General features: G+C 38.3%; 1 protein-coding gene across 9 annotated transcripts in view; it reads left to right on the top strand.

The window, feature by feature from the left end:
* Nucleotides 1-19858, top strand: part of CPEB3 (cytoplasmic polyadenylation element binding protein 3) — a 265126-nt gene that overhangs the window by 87011 nt on the left and 158257 nt on the right. For all 9 annotated transcript variants that reach the window (XM_061402801.1, XM_061402802.1, XM_061402803.1 and 6 more), the window contains one exon: nucleotides 5399-5455. In XM_061402801.1, coding sequence (XP_061258785.1) covers nucleotides 5399-5455 — 57 coding nt within the window. The remainder of the gene's footprint in view (nucleotides 1-5398; nucleotides 5456-19858) is intronic.

Below are 19858 nucleotides of genomic sequence, written 5' to 3'. Positions count from 1 at the left end.
CTCCAGTACACTTACGAATGTGAGGTTTCATCTGTAAAAGGCTTTTGAATTGTACTTTAAGATACAGTATGACCTAAGAAGTTGAAAGGCATTTAATATGTGCATTTTTACAGTCTCAATATGGTTACAGCTTCACAATTCATACCACTCACAGTGATTTCCTGTGAATGGTCTGCTTCCCAGGGTCAGTTACGTCTCCATGTTATTGTCCCCTAGTTAGGGTGTTTGAACTGCCTGCTTCCTTTTTCCAACTGGGAGACTTTTCCATTTGGTTATAGCACCATATGTTTGATCCTTATTACTTCTAAAAACATAATTATGATGCCAGCATTTTAAGGGAAAGATTTTCAGTAATTTTTTACTTTAAAAGTGGAGCACAGTATAATAACTAAAAGATAATTTAAAAATAAAAGAAATATTGTGATGGTGTATCTTTTTTCCCCTTGCATAATAAACACTCTATTTATCTGGTCTTTATAATTTATTAATAGACCTTAACTTTGGACTCTTAGGTTGTTTTTAGCTTTTTCTCCATTATAGGTAGGCAATGCTGCCATGGATGAATTCTTGCATGTAGTTTTTTCTTTAAGGTAAATTCATAGAGAGGGTCTCGGGGTCAAAAAATGGCAATATCTAGATGAATCGAGCTTTAAGAGAAAGGTGATAGGCTAGGGTACCTATCATGTGACTTCTGTATGAGTCTGTCCAAAAACACTGCTCCTTATCTATCCTTTTCTTCCTCCTGCCATTAATATCCTCTTTTACTTGAAGACTATTTTGAGGGTCTCTAAATTCAAGTTAGAGAGTCATTGGTTTTTTGTGCGCTTATTTGTTTTGGTGTTTTGCTCTGGATTTCAGTTTTCTTTAGAAAAAAATACATTCTCGCTCATTGTAAGACATTCAAATGGTATGTAAAAAGACAAAAGAAAAGTGAAAAAACACCTGAACCTTACTACCTAGAGATAACAGAGATTATTATTAACATTTTCCCAAACATTTTATATTCTCTCTATAGGGTATGAGGTATTTCAACTCAGCCTTTCTGATTTTACAGCCATTCAAACCTGGGTAATAAAGTAAACCTTTTTATCCCTACAGAATTTACTCCTTCTAGCTAGGCTGCAGCTAAATGTTAAAGGCTTTCAAATGCAAGCTGTCAAAATTGTGTCTTTGCCATAGATGCAAGTAGTGATTACTGAAGGATAAGCATTCTGTCATTATAAAAAACTACCTAAAGGAGAAAGAAAAACAATCCTCCTAAGTTTTATTGGCTTTCCAAAATTTTTTATCTGAATAGTGTAAAAAAAATATAATTAAGTAGGATATCACATTCCTACAAAATGGAAGTACTTCATGATGTACATAAAGTAAACATGATGAAAATAAGTGCACAGTGATATTTCATTGTATAAATGTTTTCAATAAGAAATCCTTTTATTCAACTTTTCTCTTGAATCGAGGGGGAAAAGGATGAGTGAGGCCTTAGTAGGAAGAGTAGTCCTCTGTCCTCTTTTCTAGTGGACATAGGGAATGCTAACTCTTCTCCTGACTATGAGAATTAGAGGGATTTCTGGCATCAGAGAGTTATGATTAGAGGTAAGGGAAAGGTTCATCCCTGTACCCTCTTGAGTTGCTACCAATGAAGAGGCTTTACCTAGCTACTGGGGAAACCCCTCTGAAAACTCAGGGACATTAGGTTTGATTATTCATACCCTCTCTTGGGATTTTTATTCAAAGAGGACTAAGTGACGTGAGAGAAGAATAATAGGGAAAAACCAACAACCGTGCGCTGGGCAGGGCAGGTGACATTATGAAGTCCCCTCAGCCTGGCTGTTATAGCACAAGCGGGCACCATGGCAAGAAAACAGGATGGAATCACCTTCCTCTCATCCCACTTAGTCTGCATGTTGTGGCAGAGGAGTAAGCTTGGCTGGCTATTTGGGGGTAGTGCCTGATGAAACATTTAGCATTACACAGCCTTACAGAACATTGACTCCATTTCTGAAATGTTGAGGTCACCTTGTTTTAGAAAAAGTGCGCCTTCGTTACGTTTAGTTGATTCAGAGGAGTATACGGTCTCTTTACTTACTTGAATTACTGCTCCAGTTCTGTTTTTGTACTACCTCCCTTTGGTGCATATCAGTCCGTCTTGTATAAAAGTTAGCTGATTGCAGAAACTGTTAGGGCACAGGCTCTTAAGTTAGCAAGAAGTGATAGTTTCTGTTCTATACAAAAGGGAAGACAATACATAGAAGTTGAGTGATTTTTTTTTTTTAAGTAGGTAACTCCCATTAATTTGTCCAGTGATCCTTTTAGTATAGCACTATAATCACCTGAGAGTAAGAAAAAGATTAAGGGTACTTAATCCTGGGTATACCTCTGCAAATTTCTGGCTTTAATTGTTCTAGGGTACAGCCTGAAATGAGAAAATGTAGGCACAAAGGAATTGATAACGTACCAAAAATTATTCACTACTGGTATGCAAAGAAACTAGGATTTGACCTCAGGTTGAACCTCATTTCTTTTGCTTTGTGGTTCTTTGAAACATATTTTTAAGTGTTACAGTACCATACTTTTATAATTTTCCCTTAAAAGGGATTTGAAGCACCATTTTATTGTGTTCTTACCTAATGCATTATTTTATCTTATAGATACTTTTTCTGAGACACTGTCTCTTCAACTTTATTGGGAAAATTGGTAGGAAATAGAATCCAAAAGAATGTGCATTGTCTTATAATGTTTTCTAGAACAGAGCACTCACATTCTGTTACATAAAGGTCTATAAAGGACTTGACTTTTTAGAACATATGGGAATGATTAGAGAAAGATACAGCAGTTGTTCCCTATCTCATAATGGTATTGCAGAAGTGAAGAGGTGACTTTCATAATCAATTACGAAATAACAAAAATTCCAGATTTTACTTTGGACTTATAGAAGTATAGGTTTAGTTTGACTCTGAAACTTTAAATAACAGTAGAGACAGTTTTTTATAACTAGCATCTTAAATATGAATATGAATTGAGCTTACGAGACTGTGATGTTTACAGTCTGAATAACTGTATTCTCCAACCCTATTCTCTAACCTTGCTCCCTTCCTCTCCCACCCCCATTTATCAGGCCTTATGCGGTGGGGAAAGTGGGACACAGTCTCAGATTTCCACAGCATCATTTAACTCAGTAAAACCAAGTATGCCTTCCAGTTTTCGAAACCTTATATTTTACACTATACTTAAAAGATAGCTAGCTGACAAGAACAATTTAAAAATAGCAAACCATGGACAGGTGACAAAATGTCACGCTGGCAGCACCAGACTGCATTAACAGAAATCACCAGATGTCACACACTTGATTCTATTTTCACAGCTGATTAAACAGCAGTATTTGTTGGACAAAGGGAAGAAAAAAGAAATGGCCTCATCTGAGTTTGGAGTCAGTTTTTCTTTTGCTTTTGATATTTTCTCTCTCCTTCAAAATCCCAAATAACCATAAAACTTAAGGCATGCAATATATTAAATTTAAAGAATATTATAAAATAAACCTCATTTTAGATAAACCTTTACACGTATATACTCCTAAACTGTCAGACTATAAATCAAAATGCTAACAGAGCTTGTCTTTAGTTGATGATCTTGTTTTTTTTCACTTTTCTGTATTGTGTGTTTTCTCCAATGAAAATGTATTTTATAATCTGGACATTAATTTTTGAAGAGGTAGAGAAAGTAGCTTAAAGAAGCCATAAGCAGTTCACTAGAAAGGATTTGCATATTGTTGGGAAAAAATTATAGATTACATTTAAGTAATTGATTATGATGGATTTGACACTGAACTGGAGTTTCTCATAAAATCTTTAGTGGATGATCTTGATCTAGAGATCATTAAAGTAACCTCGAATTGGCCAACAGTAGTAGGAAGGATACCAGGAAGGGCAAAAATTTTCTTCTTTTCAGCAAGTAGTGATACTTTGATTTACAAAACATTGCCTAAGGCTCTTGTTTTGCTACATCTTTAGAAAGATTGAACTGGAAATAATCAGTGTAGAGGATGATAATTAGACTCAAACTACAGATTTTCCTTTCAGCTTCATCTTTCCAGGCTGAAAAGTTTTAAGACCTGATGGAAAGAGTATAAAAAGGATCCAACTTCTGGAGGACTACAGAGAGGGGTGCCCCTTAATGTTAGGGAACATAAGGAGTTCCAGAAACATAAAAACTATTTTTTGATGTAGTAGTAATAAACTACCAATTCTTTACCATAAATGATTGTAGCACAAGAAATAGAAGTTGAATGAGCTAAATCTGGGCTTGCTTGGTTTTCTTCATAGCCCTTTATAGTTATGAAAACATTTAGGGAACATCCCTACTTTATGGGGAACATACCATTATCTGAATATTCCTAGGTCAGAGATTGAGAGACTGTCTCAAATGCACCCTTTTCTTAAATTCTGATTGGCAGTGTTTGGATTTTTTTAGGGCAGATTTTTCAGTGACTGGTTGTTTGTTAAGTTTGAATACCTCAGAATATGATAAGTAAATCATATCCACCTCCTTTTCCCCAAATAATTAATACATCTTCCACTCTTAAACCCCTGAGGCTATTAGTTAAAACATTTAATTCAGCCTTGGCATCTTATAGACCAGAGAGTAAATATTTTAGGCCTATGGGCCATATGGTTTCTGTTGCACACTATTCTTTGTTTTTTAAATTTTGTGTTTGTTTTTACAACTCTTTATAAAAATGATTCTTCGCTTGACGGCATACAGCATACAAAAACAAGCATCTGGTCCCTGGTTACTCTAAGGACAAAGGTCTGGACATAAGTATTATGTCCAAGGTCATCTAACTAGTTAGTGATAGGGACAGCACAGGAACCCTAAATTTTTTGCCCAGTAATTGTTCCCCACTATGTGTTACGTAAATTTACATCTTTCTTCTGCTCGCCATTCTGATCATTATGTTGCATTTTGAGCTGCTTTGAAATGTTTGTCTTTGAATTCTCTCTAAGCTTCAAGGTTATATACTTCTTTGAATTCATTATTTTGCTGCTTGAATTTGAAGGGCAGTGTAAATTGTTTAAATAAAATGTGTAATCCAGGGAGTTGGCATGTTTAAATTGGAATGCGGGAGATGCGTTAAAATTTCCTATTATAATGGAAGCTTCTTTTTTGTTTTGGTTTATTTTATTTGTTGCTATTGAGACTTTGGCTTTGTTTTAAGATTTTTCATGTGTATGTTTTATGACTTGATTTAAAACTGCTGTAACTGCTGTGGCCTTTGATAGCATTGTTTATAGTTTAATCTGTTTTAGTTTTTTGTAATGTTCATATTGTGCAATATATTTGTGATTATATTTAAACATTCTTTTCTTTGTGCTTAAAACAGAATTGTTTTATTTTTTAGGACGCATGGGAATAAATTTCCATCATCCAGGAACAGATAATATTATGGCACTTAACAGTAAGTCTCCATATGAAATATTCTGTAAAATTAGCAATCGACAGCATGTAATTTCCACTTTCTCAGTTGTTCATTACATTTCAGCCTGCCACTGACTGCAGTGAAGACCATTATTTTATACCAGTGGCTTTCAGAGTATGTTCTCAAAGTGTGATCAGTGGACCATCAACATCAGCATCATTTCGGAACTTAGTAAATATGCAAAATCTCAGTCCCCACTGCAGATCTTCAAAATCAGAAACTTTAAGGATGAGGCCCAGAAATATGTGTATTACTAAGTTCTGTAGGTGATTCTGATGCAGGCTAAAGTTTGAGAACTGCTACTGTATACAAGGGACTGAAAAATTACAGTCCTGGGAGCCACATCTGGCCCCCTGCCTGTTTTTGTGAATGATTTCATTGAAACAGCCACACCCATTCATTTATGGATTGTCTATGGCTACTAGTGTTCTACAATGGCAGAACCAAGACTACACTAAACTACTGTCTGGCCCTTTACGGAGAACTTTGCTGACCTCTGCTGTGTACTGTTGCAGGGGGGGAAGGAAGGAGGGCAGGACGAAGGTGGGAGATGAAAGGAGAGAGGGACTGGGCTAGACAGTATGAATAAATAGATCAACTTATTGTAACTCAGAATTTTCTCATTGTGGTAGATAGCCAACTGGAATTCAAACTGGCCACCTGGAGTCCCCCATTAGTGGACTTTGCATAGGAATGGTCAGTAGCTTTGCTGCTTAGTGATAGTTTTGTCAGTATAGTTGTTGGATTGAGCTCTGGAACCTCAGAGCCTCATTAGCCAGAAAGTCGTTGTATTAAATAATACTGCAAGAAATTCCTGGCTGGCATCAACTCTCCTTCCTAGTGCCTATGGACCTAATAGCTTTGCAGAAGAACAGTCCCTAAATGGAAATTGTCCCTTGTCCAAAGGACAATACAAGCCATTGAATCCCTCAGGATATAAGTTTTCTTTTCCATCAAATGAGTGATATCAGGTTGTCTCCTCTCATCCTCCCTGACATACAAGCTGACTCTCAACACACAAGGAGGACATACTGGATCAATCTACTGTTGTCTACAACATTACCTCTTCTCTTCTTGCTTGAGTAAGGATGGTGAAATGCCATTGGTGTTCCTTAGAGCATATTTAGGTTATCTCTAAAATATATATTCCATATTTCTCTTGGTTCTGACATGTAGCCTGCCTTCCAAGGAGCACTGCTGAGAACCACTGGCATTATTTGATAAGGCGGTCCTAATTCATTCCATGCATTTGTTCTAAATAGCTACTATCTCCTCTTTTCAGGGGTCTTGAAAACAATGAAAATTCCAGGCTATCCCCCTCTATTTTTTAATTTCTAGAAGAAAGGTCACTTTACAGTTAGATTCTGCTACCTCTAACTTTTTTCCTAAAAGTAGGTATTTTAGGGTGAGGATTAATAAACATGCTTAGCTTGCTGAACTACAGCAATTTTGTGAACCTTTGTGAGAGCGCTTCAGTTAGAGGATGGGATTTAGAATTGAATGTAAAGGGAAAGAACAGTATGATAGTGTATCTGCTTGAAGGAATACGTGTGTATTTTAGAAAAGACCTAATTTGCCACGGTATAAGTCTTCTTCTGCAAGAGGGAGAGGATATAATTTATGATTTTCTGTGTAAAAAATGAAGCTAAAGGACACTTTTCTTTTTAAAAGGTTTTGATTCTCTTTGATTTGATTCTCTTTAATCTCTGCTTTTAAACAAGAGATTTCATTTCTGTTCTTTCCACTTTGTACATGTTGTTTAAATCCCCCGTTTAGCCTTGAAATTTCCTCATCTCTAAGAGAAGAAGACTGAATTAGGTCATCTTAATGATTGCTTTCAGAATGAAGATTCTGTGATGCTATAATATTTTTTAAAGTACCAAAAGGGTCATTTTGTCAATATCTGTATCGAATGTTGATGAATTATGCATATTTACAACATTATGGCAGATACCAGAGCACATCCATCTTCAAATGACTATGGGTACTGCCCTGTAGGCTCCTGAGAGTAAACCATAAGCACAAGCAGGGTTTGACGTTTGCATTACTCACTGTCAGTGTGCTTTCACAGTTGACTTCAACTTGAAATGATCAGAATAAACAAAATATTCTCCTTGGTAGATACTTATGAGGTCTATAGGTTTTGACAGATTTGCTGTGATAAACCTTTTTTTCCCTTGTATAGTTGGACCCAGCCCACCTGGTAACTTGTATATAACATGCACAAACACACCTGTGTATTTTTTGTCTTCCCTTTTATGCCTACAATTTGTCAGCCTGGCAGTTACTGTCCTGTGACTGGTCTGTACTTATTTTCCCTCAGCCTTCATGTAGATGAGGTCACAAATCACATTGAGATGAGGTCACAGATCAGTAAATCTTTATTAATTCAGAATTTGTGATTATTCAAAGAGGCTGGGTTGAAGTTGAACTATATTTTCAGGCCAGAAGGGACTGGCTAAGAAAATTAAAGAGAGTTTAATCAATGGTTAAACTTTTTAAAAAAGGAAATGTGAGTCAGTGGTAGTGTTTTTTTATTACCCCTTTTTGCTATGCAAAATTGATGCTTCCCAGCTCTGTTCATAATGCTGCCATTTGCTATATCTTCAGAAAATCTCCCATTCTTTTACTTTCCTAATCTTGCTCAAACCCAACACTCTCCTGAAAGTACCATGTTGTCAGGTTTCCTGACTTGAGGAGACAGAGAGAGGTGTCCTGGTGAGCATTTTCATATCTCATTTCCACTCCCCAGCTTTTAATAGGCCAGTGTCCCATTTGGGGGATATTCCTAGTGCATGTTTTCCAGCTATACCTTCCTCTCAGAATCACCACTGCCAGTGCCATCTAGAAGCCAGAAAATGGAGCTTGGGAGAAGAGGGTAGCTATAGAAAACAGTAGACCGGTTAGACATTTAGAGTGTGGAAAGACTGGCAATATTTGTGGAATGCCAGAGAGTCTCCTGAGTTTTCCTATTTAAGACCATGAGTCGGGACTTCCCTGGTGGTCTGGTGGTTAAGAATCCACCTTATAATGCAGGGGATGCAAGTTCGAACCCTGGTCAGGGAACCAAGATCCCACATGATGCAGGGTAACTGAGCCCATGCCCATGTGACACAACTAGAGAGCCTGTGTGCCACAACCAAGACCCAATGCAGCCAAGAAAATAAATAAATACATATTAAAACAAACAAACAATGAATCTAGTAAGAATTAGCAGACCAACCACTGGGGAGGAAACATAAGAGACACATCTAAATTTTGGCTGGTCCCCAAAATAATAGTCCTCAACTATCAGAGAAGTAACTACAGAAGCAGAGATGGGAAGATTCTGATCCATCAGTAAGTTCTGCCACTTGTCTGCTATTTCCAAAATGTAGTTAGTTTTGAAACAATATGCCCCTGCCTTTTAAGCTGTTCATGTATTTTTTTTCTTAGTTTTTTAATAATTCTCTCTTTTCATCCTCTTTGCCCTTACACCAAAAACACGAGAAGTTTGCATAATGTAGTTTTATTTTTCCTTCTTTAGAAGGAAGGAGACTACTGAAAGTACTTCCAGCTATATATGTAGTAGTTCTATTAGCCATATTTTTTTCTAACACTTAACTGTAGCTTGTGTGTTTTCTTTGGTGTGTTTGTGTGTGTGTGTGATTACACCCTAGGTATAGAGTTGAGTTTAGCAGTTATGGATTTATAGGGGATTGATACCTGCCTTGATGCTTTTTCCTGTGTTATGATGATCCTCAGAAAAGGATATTGGTGCCTTCATCATCAGTCAAATGAATCAAAGTTATGTTCAAATTAAGGTTCAAAACCAGAATGCCAGGTGCTGTGATTTACTCTAGGAAAATCACTGCAGATCACTGCCAAGTATATCCCTTTGTTCCTTTTGACTGGTCAGCTCCTCTTCTTTCAGGTAGAGAACCAGCTTGGAAAAACAGTGAAATACCAGAAAGATGCCAGATGAGTCCATTAGAAACGGGAAATAGTATGGCTTGGTGGTGGTTTAGTCAGTCAGTCATGTTTGGCTCTTGAGACCCAATGGACTGTAGCCTGCCAGGCTCCTCTGTCCATGGCATTCTCCAGGCAAGAATACTGGAATGCATTGCCCCTTCCTTCTCTATAGTATGGCTTAAGGGACAGTATCACTCAGCTTCAAGGAGGTACCTTCCAAGCAGGGTAGGAGGCTTGTGAAACATGGAGATGGAACAATAAATTAGCATAGTCAAGAAAAACATTGTCTAGAATCAGACAGATCTGGTCCCACCTTCTATAAGCTATGTGACTTTGGGGCCACATAGCTTCTTACCTTATGGCCTCTGGTTTCTTCACCTGTAAAATGGAGATCATGATCACTAGAGTGGCTGTATATAAATCTTTTAAAGTTTAGCATAGCCGCCTTGTAGGTAATGCTCTGGTGAACTGCTGTTGTGATTGCTTGCATCAGCTTTATGGCTGCCCCTTAGGATTTCCTTTTCTTTGCATGTTAGACTTCCAGAACATATCTTACATTGGTTGTACTTAGATGTTTTCCTAATGGAATTTAAGGCAGCACACCTACAAGTCACTCACAGGCTAGAGTGGCTGTCCTGGGGTGCACTACATCTCTTTTTGTGTGAATCTTTTTTTCTGCATGAAATGCTACCTGCCTCTGTCCCCTGACCGAAACATGCACCTTCCTTGGGGCTTAGAGTTGCTATATCTTTCATGATGTTTGGCACTTTCAAAGGTGCTATACAGTGATATTTGGCATGTAAAATGGGATAGCTATTTTAGACAGCAGTTTGGCAGTTTCTTAAAAAGTTAAACATAGCACACCTACCATAGAATGCAGCAGTTCTATCTTAGAATTGACTGATGTCCACAGAAAGGCATGTATGTGAATGTTTAAAGTAGGATTATTCTTAATAGCCAAAATTAAAAATAATGCATATGTCCCTCAACTGGAGAATGGATAAACAAATTGTGGTATATTCACACAGTAGAGTTTTATTTAGCAATAAAGAGGAACAAATTATTGATTCATTCAGCAACATGAATGACTCAAAATAGGCTGAATTTTAAAAACTAGAATAATGTTACATTCTAGAACGTGAACACTAATCTATGGTGAGAGAAAATACAGCAGCTTTAAGAATATTTTGAAGTAATATCATCCCCCTTTTTTCAGAGAACAAAACTGAGGACTTAGATCTTAGAGGAGTCATATGATAGGGATGGCTCCTGGTTGGCAAGTCTATGAATCTCCTACGTTATCTCTTTAGTTAAACCAACAAGAAGACAGTTATGATACTCTGAGTACCTCAGTATTTTTGTGAGATTTAGATGACGTTAGGCACATGTACAAATAAGGTTTTAATATTGCTTCGTTTGGAAAGTAGAGGGCATAGTTTTATTTAGAGTAGAGGGCTTTTTTTTAAGACAATAGCTCTGTAATGTAACATAGGTTCAGTTTTATCTAAATTAAAATTTTTCATGCCATTCATTGTTTGATGTTTCTCACCTCGTGACTAGAGTCTGTTCCCGGTTTTAAGAGGTGAATAAGAAATTTGAAGTGTCGCTTCCCTTCTGACAGGGAGAAATCATTGTTTGCCATCACTCTTCCTTATCAAACTTTTGAAAACACTGATAAATTGAGGCATCCCATAATAAAACCTTGGATGTTTGAAGAACTAAATTAATATATTTACAAAAAAAACAAAACATTGATCTGCTTGAGAAACTCTGAGGTCATTTATAGCTAATACGTTACACAGCTGACGCACCAAGAAACCTGGAGCTTAAGATTATGCTGCCTTCCACTTTGTCCTCGTTAGTAATGCCTTGAAAATATTTTTGAAGACTCTGCCTCTATTTCTACTTGAACTGAGGGCTGCCAGCGCATTTGTTGAATCAGAAGGGCAATGTAAAAGGGTTTTGGTATGAACTTTTTGCCAGGCAGACTCCTCTTCCCCCTCCCTTTCGTTCTCTGTTGGGAGTGATCTCCTTGGGGAGCAGCTCAGCTGAGAGGAAGTGGCAGAGAGGGAGCGGAACACGTGATGCTTTGATGCTAAAGTGGAAATAAAGCCAGGTTTGCTAGAATTTCAGATGGAATTTTCCAAAATTTGAAGAGTACATTGTATTTCTGCTCACCATGAGTGGATCTAAGTAGTGTTGTTTTTTTTTTTTTTAAGCAGAGTAATAAGATAGTGAAGGAATTATTTTGAGATTCTCAAAGATATTGTCTTTGAGTATTTTGAACTTTTAAAAGACCAGATCCCTGTTTCTATCTGAACAGATTTAGAAATAAAATTAGTATATAATTGTGGAATGAATATATTATAAATGATGACTGATTTAAAAAGCAGACTAGTAATCAGAAGGACATGCAATGATCTATATGTCTTAAGCATTCAGAATTCACACTGTTCTGCATAGATGCTGCACATGAACGTGGTAGGGACCTAAGGACGTTGTTGTTTCATTTTGACCTTCTCATTTAACAAATGGGGAAGCTGAGTTCGAGACTGTGTGGTTGTATGCCAGTGCTCCTGCTTTCTCAATTTGCCCCATCTGCTCCTTGTAGGAAGCTGCTGTATAGGCATAGGGGGCTCAACTGGTTGCTCAAGGGGTAGGACGGGGTGGAGGGTGGGGGAGAGGTTCAAGAGAGGATTTATTGAGCATACATTTATTTATGAGGCATCAGGGATATACATATGTCCCTTCTCAAGTTTACTGAGAAGGGACATATGTACACTTATGGCTGATTCATGTTGTGTGGTAGAAGCCAACATGATATTGTAAAGCAATTATCCTCCCAATTTAAAAAAAAAAGACTAGGAATTGGCTAGGGTGACATGATGGAGCTAGAACCATCTGCCTTCAGGTTGAAGATGATAAACTCTGCTTTAAATAATTCATTGTTAAAAGTGGTTATATTGTTTTTATACTAGTTTAACACAAACACACAAATTCAGTGCCTCTGGGAGAATATTACTTGTCACTTCGTTTATGCCCTGAATGCTCAATAAATCCTCTTTTCCCAAAACATAGAGTGATATAGCTGGTCTACATGGCCTGGCATTAAATATTGTAAAGAAGTGAAGTCTGAAATATTCTTGACTTACTTTGCTGGATTTTGGAAGAAGTTCTCTCTGTGTGTAAATATGTCTCAAGTATCAGGATTTGGGTGCTCTAAATGAATAATAAAGATTCAGGAAACTGAAAATTTACCTGCTTTCCCCTGTGGATTTCCCTGTTTGCTTCCTGCACTTGTGTCAGCAGTAGAACGTGGACTTCTCTTTTATAACACTCATCACCCTTGCAGTTAACTATTTAATGTTGGTGTTTCACTTTAATATGTATGCTTTCAAGAGGGCAGAGACTGGCTTCTATTCATAGCTGTTTGTTGGCTTCCAGCTCAGTGCCCAGTCCATGGAGTAGGTACTAAGTCTGGGAGACTGGAAGAGAGGGAATGATATATCAGCTGTTCAGTCGCTCAGTTGTGTCTGACTCTTTGTGACCCCATGGACTGCAGCATGCCAGGCTTCCCTGTCCTTCGCCCTGTCCTTCACCATCTTCCAGAGCTTACTCAAACTCATGTCCATTGAGTCGGTGATGCTATCTTGTCCTCTGTCATCCCCTTCTCCTCCTGCCTTCAGTCTTTCCCAGCATCAGGGTCTTTTCTAATGAGGCAGCTCTTTGCATCAGGTGGCCAAAGTATTGGAGTTTCAGCTTCAGCATCAGTCCTCCCAGTGAATATTCAGGATTGACTGATTTGATCTCCTTGCAGTCCACGGGACTCTCAAGTGTCTTCTCTAACACCACAATTCAAAGACATCAGTTATTCGGTGCTCAGCTTTCTTTGTGTCCCAACTCTCACATCCATATATGACTACTGGAAAAGCCATAACTAGACGGACCTTTGTAGGTAAAGTAATATCTCTGCTTCTCAATATGCTGTCTAAGTTTGTCATAGCTTTTTTTCCAAGGAGAAAGCATCTTTTAATTTCATGGCTGCAGTCATGATATTGCAGAGAGACTGTGAAAAGCGCAGTATAACAGCCTTAGAGAATATCTAGTCCATCTTAATTTCTTCCTAAAGATGTGCTTTAACGTGGACTTGCCTGGTGGTCCAGTGGTTAAGAATTGCCTTCCAATGCAGGGAACAGGGGTTCAATCCCTGGTCCAGGAAGCTTCCACATACCGCAGGGCAGCTAAGCCTGTGCACCGCAACTGCTGAAGCTCACGTGCACTGCAGCAGGAGAAACCACTGCAATGAGAAGCTTGCACACCACAACTAGAGAAAGCATGCACAGTGAAGACCCCACACAGCCAAAAATAAATAAATAAAAACGTTGCTTAAAAAAAGAAAATATTTTTTAAAAAGATTTAACTGTTCCTTTTGGAAAATGGTACTGACATGTATGGATCTAGCAATTAGCAGTTCATAGAGTGCTTTCACAGACCTCTCTCTGCCTTTCAAATGCTTTAAATGGTTTGCAAGACATAGTCAAAATTTCATGTTTCACTCCAGAATTATTCTCCTATCCAAGCAAAATATGGCTCTGTGATAGAGCAGTCTATGCAACTTATTGCAGGTTTTAAGAGAAAATTGGAGACTTCAAAGCATTTTCTACATTTCAGCACATTTTAGGAATGCCCTGTGATGTTTCCTTCTGCTGTTGGGGCCCATTGATAGAAAACAGAGAATTGTGGTCATTCCTTTCTTCATTGCATCCTTGTTTTAAACAAGGCAGTGTCTTCATTTTCTGGAACTTGCTGGTGTCATGCCACCAGCAAATAGCCATCGATGGCTTAGACACACAGATTGTTCTGCCAACCAGTCCTTTAATCCAAAAAGAGCAATGACTTCTGTCCTTTTGGGTTTTTCCGGAAAGATCACTAAGGTTTCCTTTAGTAGCAATTAACTGAATAATGCTTTATTGATGGTAGAGAATTAGTGCATTTCTGAAAATGATCACTTTTACTTTCAGAACATAACCTCCCTTGTTAGTGGCAAGAATTTTAACACATTGTCACTTAAGCCTCTGGTATATGTAGATTGTGAGTCTGAGACTTGAACAAAGACTTGGTATGCAGATGATCTGGAGAGAAAATTTATTACCTGAAACTTTGCCTTCTCTTCTTTGTTAGTCTCCATGCCTACACAAACCTTTGTTTTATGACTGAAGTTGTGGTTACTGTTTTCTTGTTGTTTTTCCAGACAAATGTAGTGGAAATAATGCAGTTTGGAAGGACCAGGCAGATCTGGGCTTAAATTCTGGACCCATCACTTATTTGTTTCCTTGGCAAAGTTGCCTGTGTTTTTTTATTTTAAATGGACATGTTAATCCCTTCTTTACTAACAATAAGGATTAAGTGTGCAATGTTTGATTACCAAACCTGGAAAGAAATACGCACCTAACAGATGTTAGTCTCTTATCTTCCCTCTTCTACCCATATACCCCCCTCTTTTTCCTTTTGAGTTAGCAGTAATTCTTAATCTTGCCTCTACAATCAAAATGGAACCAAAGGTGGCACCAGGGAGGGGAATGAGCTTTTCTCTGTGGTGCCAGAGTTCTTCCCACATTCTCACGTCTGTTCCTTTCCATGACTTTCTTCCATGAAGGAACCCTCCTGCCCACTTGAGAGGAGCCTTGTTTGTAGGGAGGAGCCAAAGAGGCTGAGTAAGGGGCCTGGGTACAGCAGCAGCTGTTTTTTTCCACCCTCTCCTCCCTCTATAAATTTTTTACATTATCTGGGGATTCAGACGTGTAGGGTTGGCAAGTGTTGGCTATCCTGAACAGTCTAAAAGTTGAGTGAGTAAAAGAGGCTTCATGAGATTTTGGCATAGTGAAGATGCTTTATTGGCAACATATGCCAGATATTTGGGTGCATGCCCTATGCATTTTCAGGCCTGACTTTGACAGACTGGTCTGTGTTAAATATAAAATACTCTGGTATGTGATTAGGAGCCTCAGAATTTTGCTTGATTTTGTGGCTTTGGGGGAGGTCAGTTCGTGTGCCATTTAGCGATGTGCTACTGAAATTAAAAGGAAGGTGGTAGTAGTTACTCCCGTGGAAAGCTCGTAGGCCACAGGTGTGAGGGTGCAGGGGCGTCAACTGATGCCAGCTCATGTGCACGTCCATGCCCTCTAACCAGTGACAGCAGTGACATGCAGAGATTGTTTACCTCCTAGGTTTGTTTCCACAGAAATCTTGTCAGATGATCAAATTTTACATGACCTTTCTCTGTTTCAGTGAGAAGTTTAAGACATGGACCTGAAAGTTCTGAAGTGATTACTTTGATAGCATGTCACTTATTGAGAGGTTTAATTAGTAACCTATTTGGTAAATGTAGTTTAGACATTAATACGAGGTGTGCATGGACACTGAAGGATGGTATAGTGAAGCCTTGAATTGACCATTTTGGACAAGATAGGAAAAATAATAGTGGATAGAAATGGAAAGGGGAGTTAGGAGTTCCCTAGGAAGCAGAGAAGAACAGATGTTAAGATGTGGGTATCTGGATCCTTATGTTAACTGGATAAGTGATTATATTATAATGATACTGTCAGAAGAATAGTTGAATTGGTGTGACTGGAATATATGAGTCTGATGTGTGGAATAGTGGGAATGAGGATCTGAGAGGTGATCAGAGGTCAGATGATGAAGGGCTTTGGTATTTGTTCTCCTGAGAAGCCTGGACAGACAAGTGTTGTCTTACTGGAAAATTAGGTTTATCTGAAGGGGGATGTTAAGGGTGATGTGGGGTATGGAAAATGGTTTCTTATGAAGAATAGCTAACTATAACTTCATTGTAGAAAAGAAAACTAAAAGGAGATGAACTAATGATCCTCAAATAAGGGGCTGGTCACTATGGTTAAGAATAGTTGTGAGGCAAGTATAAGAAAGAACTTTCTAACTAGAAAGAATTGTCCTACCGTGGAGCATAAGTCTTCAGTTTTCAGTCATGTTCTCTGGAACCCCTGCACCTGAGCCTTTAAGGACCACTATGAGGAGGAATATCTAAGAGCTGGGGCTCTGAATCCCTATACTGCTTCACCCTGAACAACTGTGTTCAGGGAACAGATGTATTTGTTACAGTTCATTTGTTGGAGGAGAGAGGATTCTGCTAATACATAGAAAAAAGCTTGGGGGAAAAATGACTCGAGACTGAAGTGAGCCTCTCTTTTTTTTTTTTAACCTTAGCTCTTCTTCTTCTACATTAATTTTATTTTTGGCCGTGTTGAGTCTTCACTGCTGCTCAGGCTTTCTCTGGTTGTGGCTGAGCGGGGGCTATTGTCTAGTCGTGATGTGGGGGCTTCTCATTGGGGTGATTTCTCTTGTTGTGGAGCACAGGCTCCAGGGCACAAGCTTGGTAGTTGTAGCACATGGGCTTAGCTGCTCCTGGGCATGTGGGATCTTCCTGGATCAGGGATCGAACCCGTGTCTCCTGCATTGGCAGATGGATTCTTTACCACTGAGCCACTAGGGAAGCCCATCAGAATACCTTGATGAAGTTATTCTAGCAGAATCAGGGAGAATATCTTTGTGTTGGTTATAGAAGTAATTCCTGTTTTGTTTGGAAGGTTGCTTAAAGATCTGTAAGTTTCCTATAACATTTTGTAAGCAATGAGACAGAATATTATGGTAGTAATAGTGCAAAGTGCAGTAGCTCAGTCGTGTCCAACTCTTTGCGACCCTGTGGACTGTAGCCCACTAGGCTCCTCTGTCCATGGGATTCTCCAGGCAAGAATACAGGAGTGGGTTGCCATTTCCTTCTCCAGGGGATCTTCCCAACCCAGGGATCAAACCCGGGTCTCCCGCATATTAGTAGTGAAAATTTGAGTGAGATGTTTCTTTTTATTAATCTTGGATTATGAGAGGAGCTGGAGGGCTGCAATCCATGGAGTTGCAAAAGAGTTGGACAAGACTTAGCAACTAAACAACAGCATAATACTAAGAGCAAACTCTTGAAGGATGGGAAATTTGTGGAAATCCTAAAAGGAATTTCTGTGTATTTTCAAGGACTGTACAGGTTTGAAATACTGGCTGTTTGATCTTGGTGGTTAGGAATAAAAGCTTTGCAAATGTCCATTGACTGATGTATTACTTTACTAGGGATACTATAACAAAATATCATAGACTAGGGGCTTAAATAGAAGAAATCTGTTTTCTTGCAGTTCTGGAGACTGCTGGTCCAAAATCAAGGTGTTGGCAGGGTGGTTTTTCCTGAGGCCTTTCTCCTTGGCTGGCAGATGGCTGCCTTCTTGCTGTGACCTCACATGGCCTTAACTCTGTGCATGGGTGCCCCTAGTATCTCCTCCTCTTAAAAGGACAGCAGCACTTGTGGATTAGGGCTTACCTTTATGGCCTTATTCAACTCATTTATCTTTCTAAAGACCCTGTCTTCAAATATAGTCACATTGCTAGTTAGGGCTTCAACCCTTGAATTTTAGGGTGAATGGATTTCAGTTCCTAACAACTCATAAATGGATCAGTTGTAGTATTTCCAAACTATGGAATATTGCTCAGCAATAAAGAGAAACAAAACACATGTAATAACATATATAAATCTCAAAAACATTATGCTAAAGAAAGGAAGTCAAACACATTGATTTCCATTTGTATGCAGTTGTATAAAGGGCAGACAAAACTAAGAAAGTAGATTAATGGTTGCCAGGGCCCATGGTTCAGGGGATAAGATCAACAGCCAAAGGGCACAAGGAAATGTTTTAGGGAGATGAATTGTTCTGTATCTTAATTATGATGGTACAAGTTACATGGCTGTATATGATTACCAAAACAGATCAAACTGTAAACTTACAGTGGAGGAGTTTTATTGAATATAAGTAATACTTCAACTTAAAAGAGAAAAAGAATAAATGCTTTAGAGCCAGTGTGAACCTGAATTCCGTCCCAGCCCTGATGTTTATGTAGCTGAATAACCTGGACCAGTCATTCTCTTTGGGCCGCAGTTTGCCCATCTGGAAATATACATTATGGTAGTTGCTTTGGGAATTAGAACATAAGCATTTAGCATATAGTGCCTTGATCACAGTAAATTATTAGGTTGTTATATGGTATTTTTTTTCCTTTATGAAATATGTAAGCAACACTAGAATTATACTTGCCAGTTATTAGTGTTATTTTTTGAAAAGATTTTTTTTCTGAGAAAAATGGGTAAGAGTTAAAGAGGAAAGGGTAGGAAGAAGGGATTTTGAAACATGCAAATACTTTATGGGAACGTAGCAGATGAAAACGTATCCCATCCCTTCAGGCATCATTTTAGCTGCTAAGTTTATGGTAAGTTGATCTTTTCAGTTATAAATTGCCAGATTTGAAAGTTAGTGAGCTAAAACTCTTACCTGCCATTATAAAGACAAAGATAGAGGCAGTGCATTCATGGGACAAACTCCATCACTCCTGCTCTTTGGGAATTTACAGCCTTAACTAGGAAAAGGGGGATATTTTTGTACTAACTTTAAGATCCTAATCCATCTTAGGTAGATTTTTTTGCATGACTAGTACTTAGATGGAAGCTGAAAGGGAGAGACCATTAGATGTTCTAATAGAATTTAATTTTGAATTTTGAAATGGTATTAAAAAATAAGTTTACAGGGTGTTCTTAGAAACTGATTTTATTGCAAGTAAAGGAATTAACAGCTTGTCCTATAGTCAACAGTTTTGACAGATATTTCCAAGACAGTAAAATGTTGTGTTAAGATCTTTGTATCTTGTTTGTTTTCCTAAGTATAGCATCTCAGGGACTCTGCTTAAGTTCCTGAAATGGGTGCGTGCTACTTTGATCCACAAAAGAAAGAAGCTAGAGCTCTCTCCTACCGCCTCATGCCATGCACAAGTGTTTTTGAACCTCTATAGTTGAATCTGTGTATGATGTTACTTTGCTACAGAAACTTCAGCAACTTTGGATAAATCCATGTAGATGAAGATTTAGTTTAGATTTTAAAATCAGATCACAGGTTGTCCTTAGAGAATCATGTGTGTGAGCGCAGCCGTTTCAAACCTAGTGCGGCCCAAGTCTTAAGGAGTAACAGCCGGTCCGTTTTATAGCAGAGCCTCCTGTGCCTAACAGAGCACCATGCTATTAACATGAGGGTGCCATTCACAGCATTATGCCATGAATGTGAGGGTGCCGTTCACAATGCACTGGTCATTGATCATGGAAACTTGTTTTTAGAGTAACTGGCACATCCCATATCTCATAGTACATGCACCCTTTTATATTTATTGTGATGGATTGCAAAATACGTTTTTTTCAGTTTTGGATTATTCCGGTTTATGCTTTGAAGACTACAAAAATTTAACATTTTGGGCTTTCTACGTTAATCTTTTATCCCAGGGAATTGGTCTAAAATGTATGTACTGTTTTTTTTAATT

This window comes from Bos javanicus, chromosome 26 (assembly GCF_032452875.1).
Source record: "Bos javanicus breed banteng chromosome 26, ARS-OSU_banteng_1.0, whole genome shotgun sequence".
NCBI lineage: Eukaryota > Metazoa > Chordata > Mammalia > Artiodactyla > Bovidae > Bos > Bos javanicus.
Note: the sequence above shows the minus strand (reverse complement) of the source record. Positions and strands in the feature narration are given on the sequence as shown.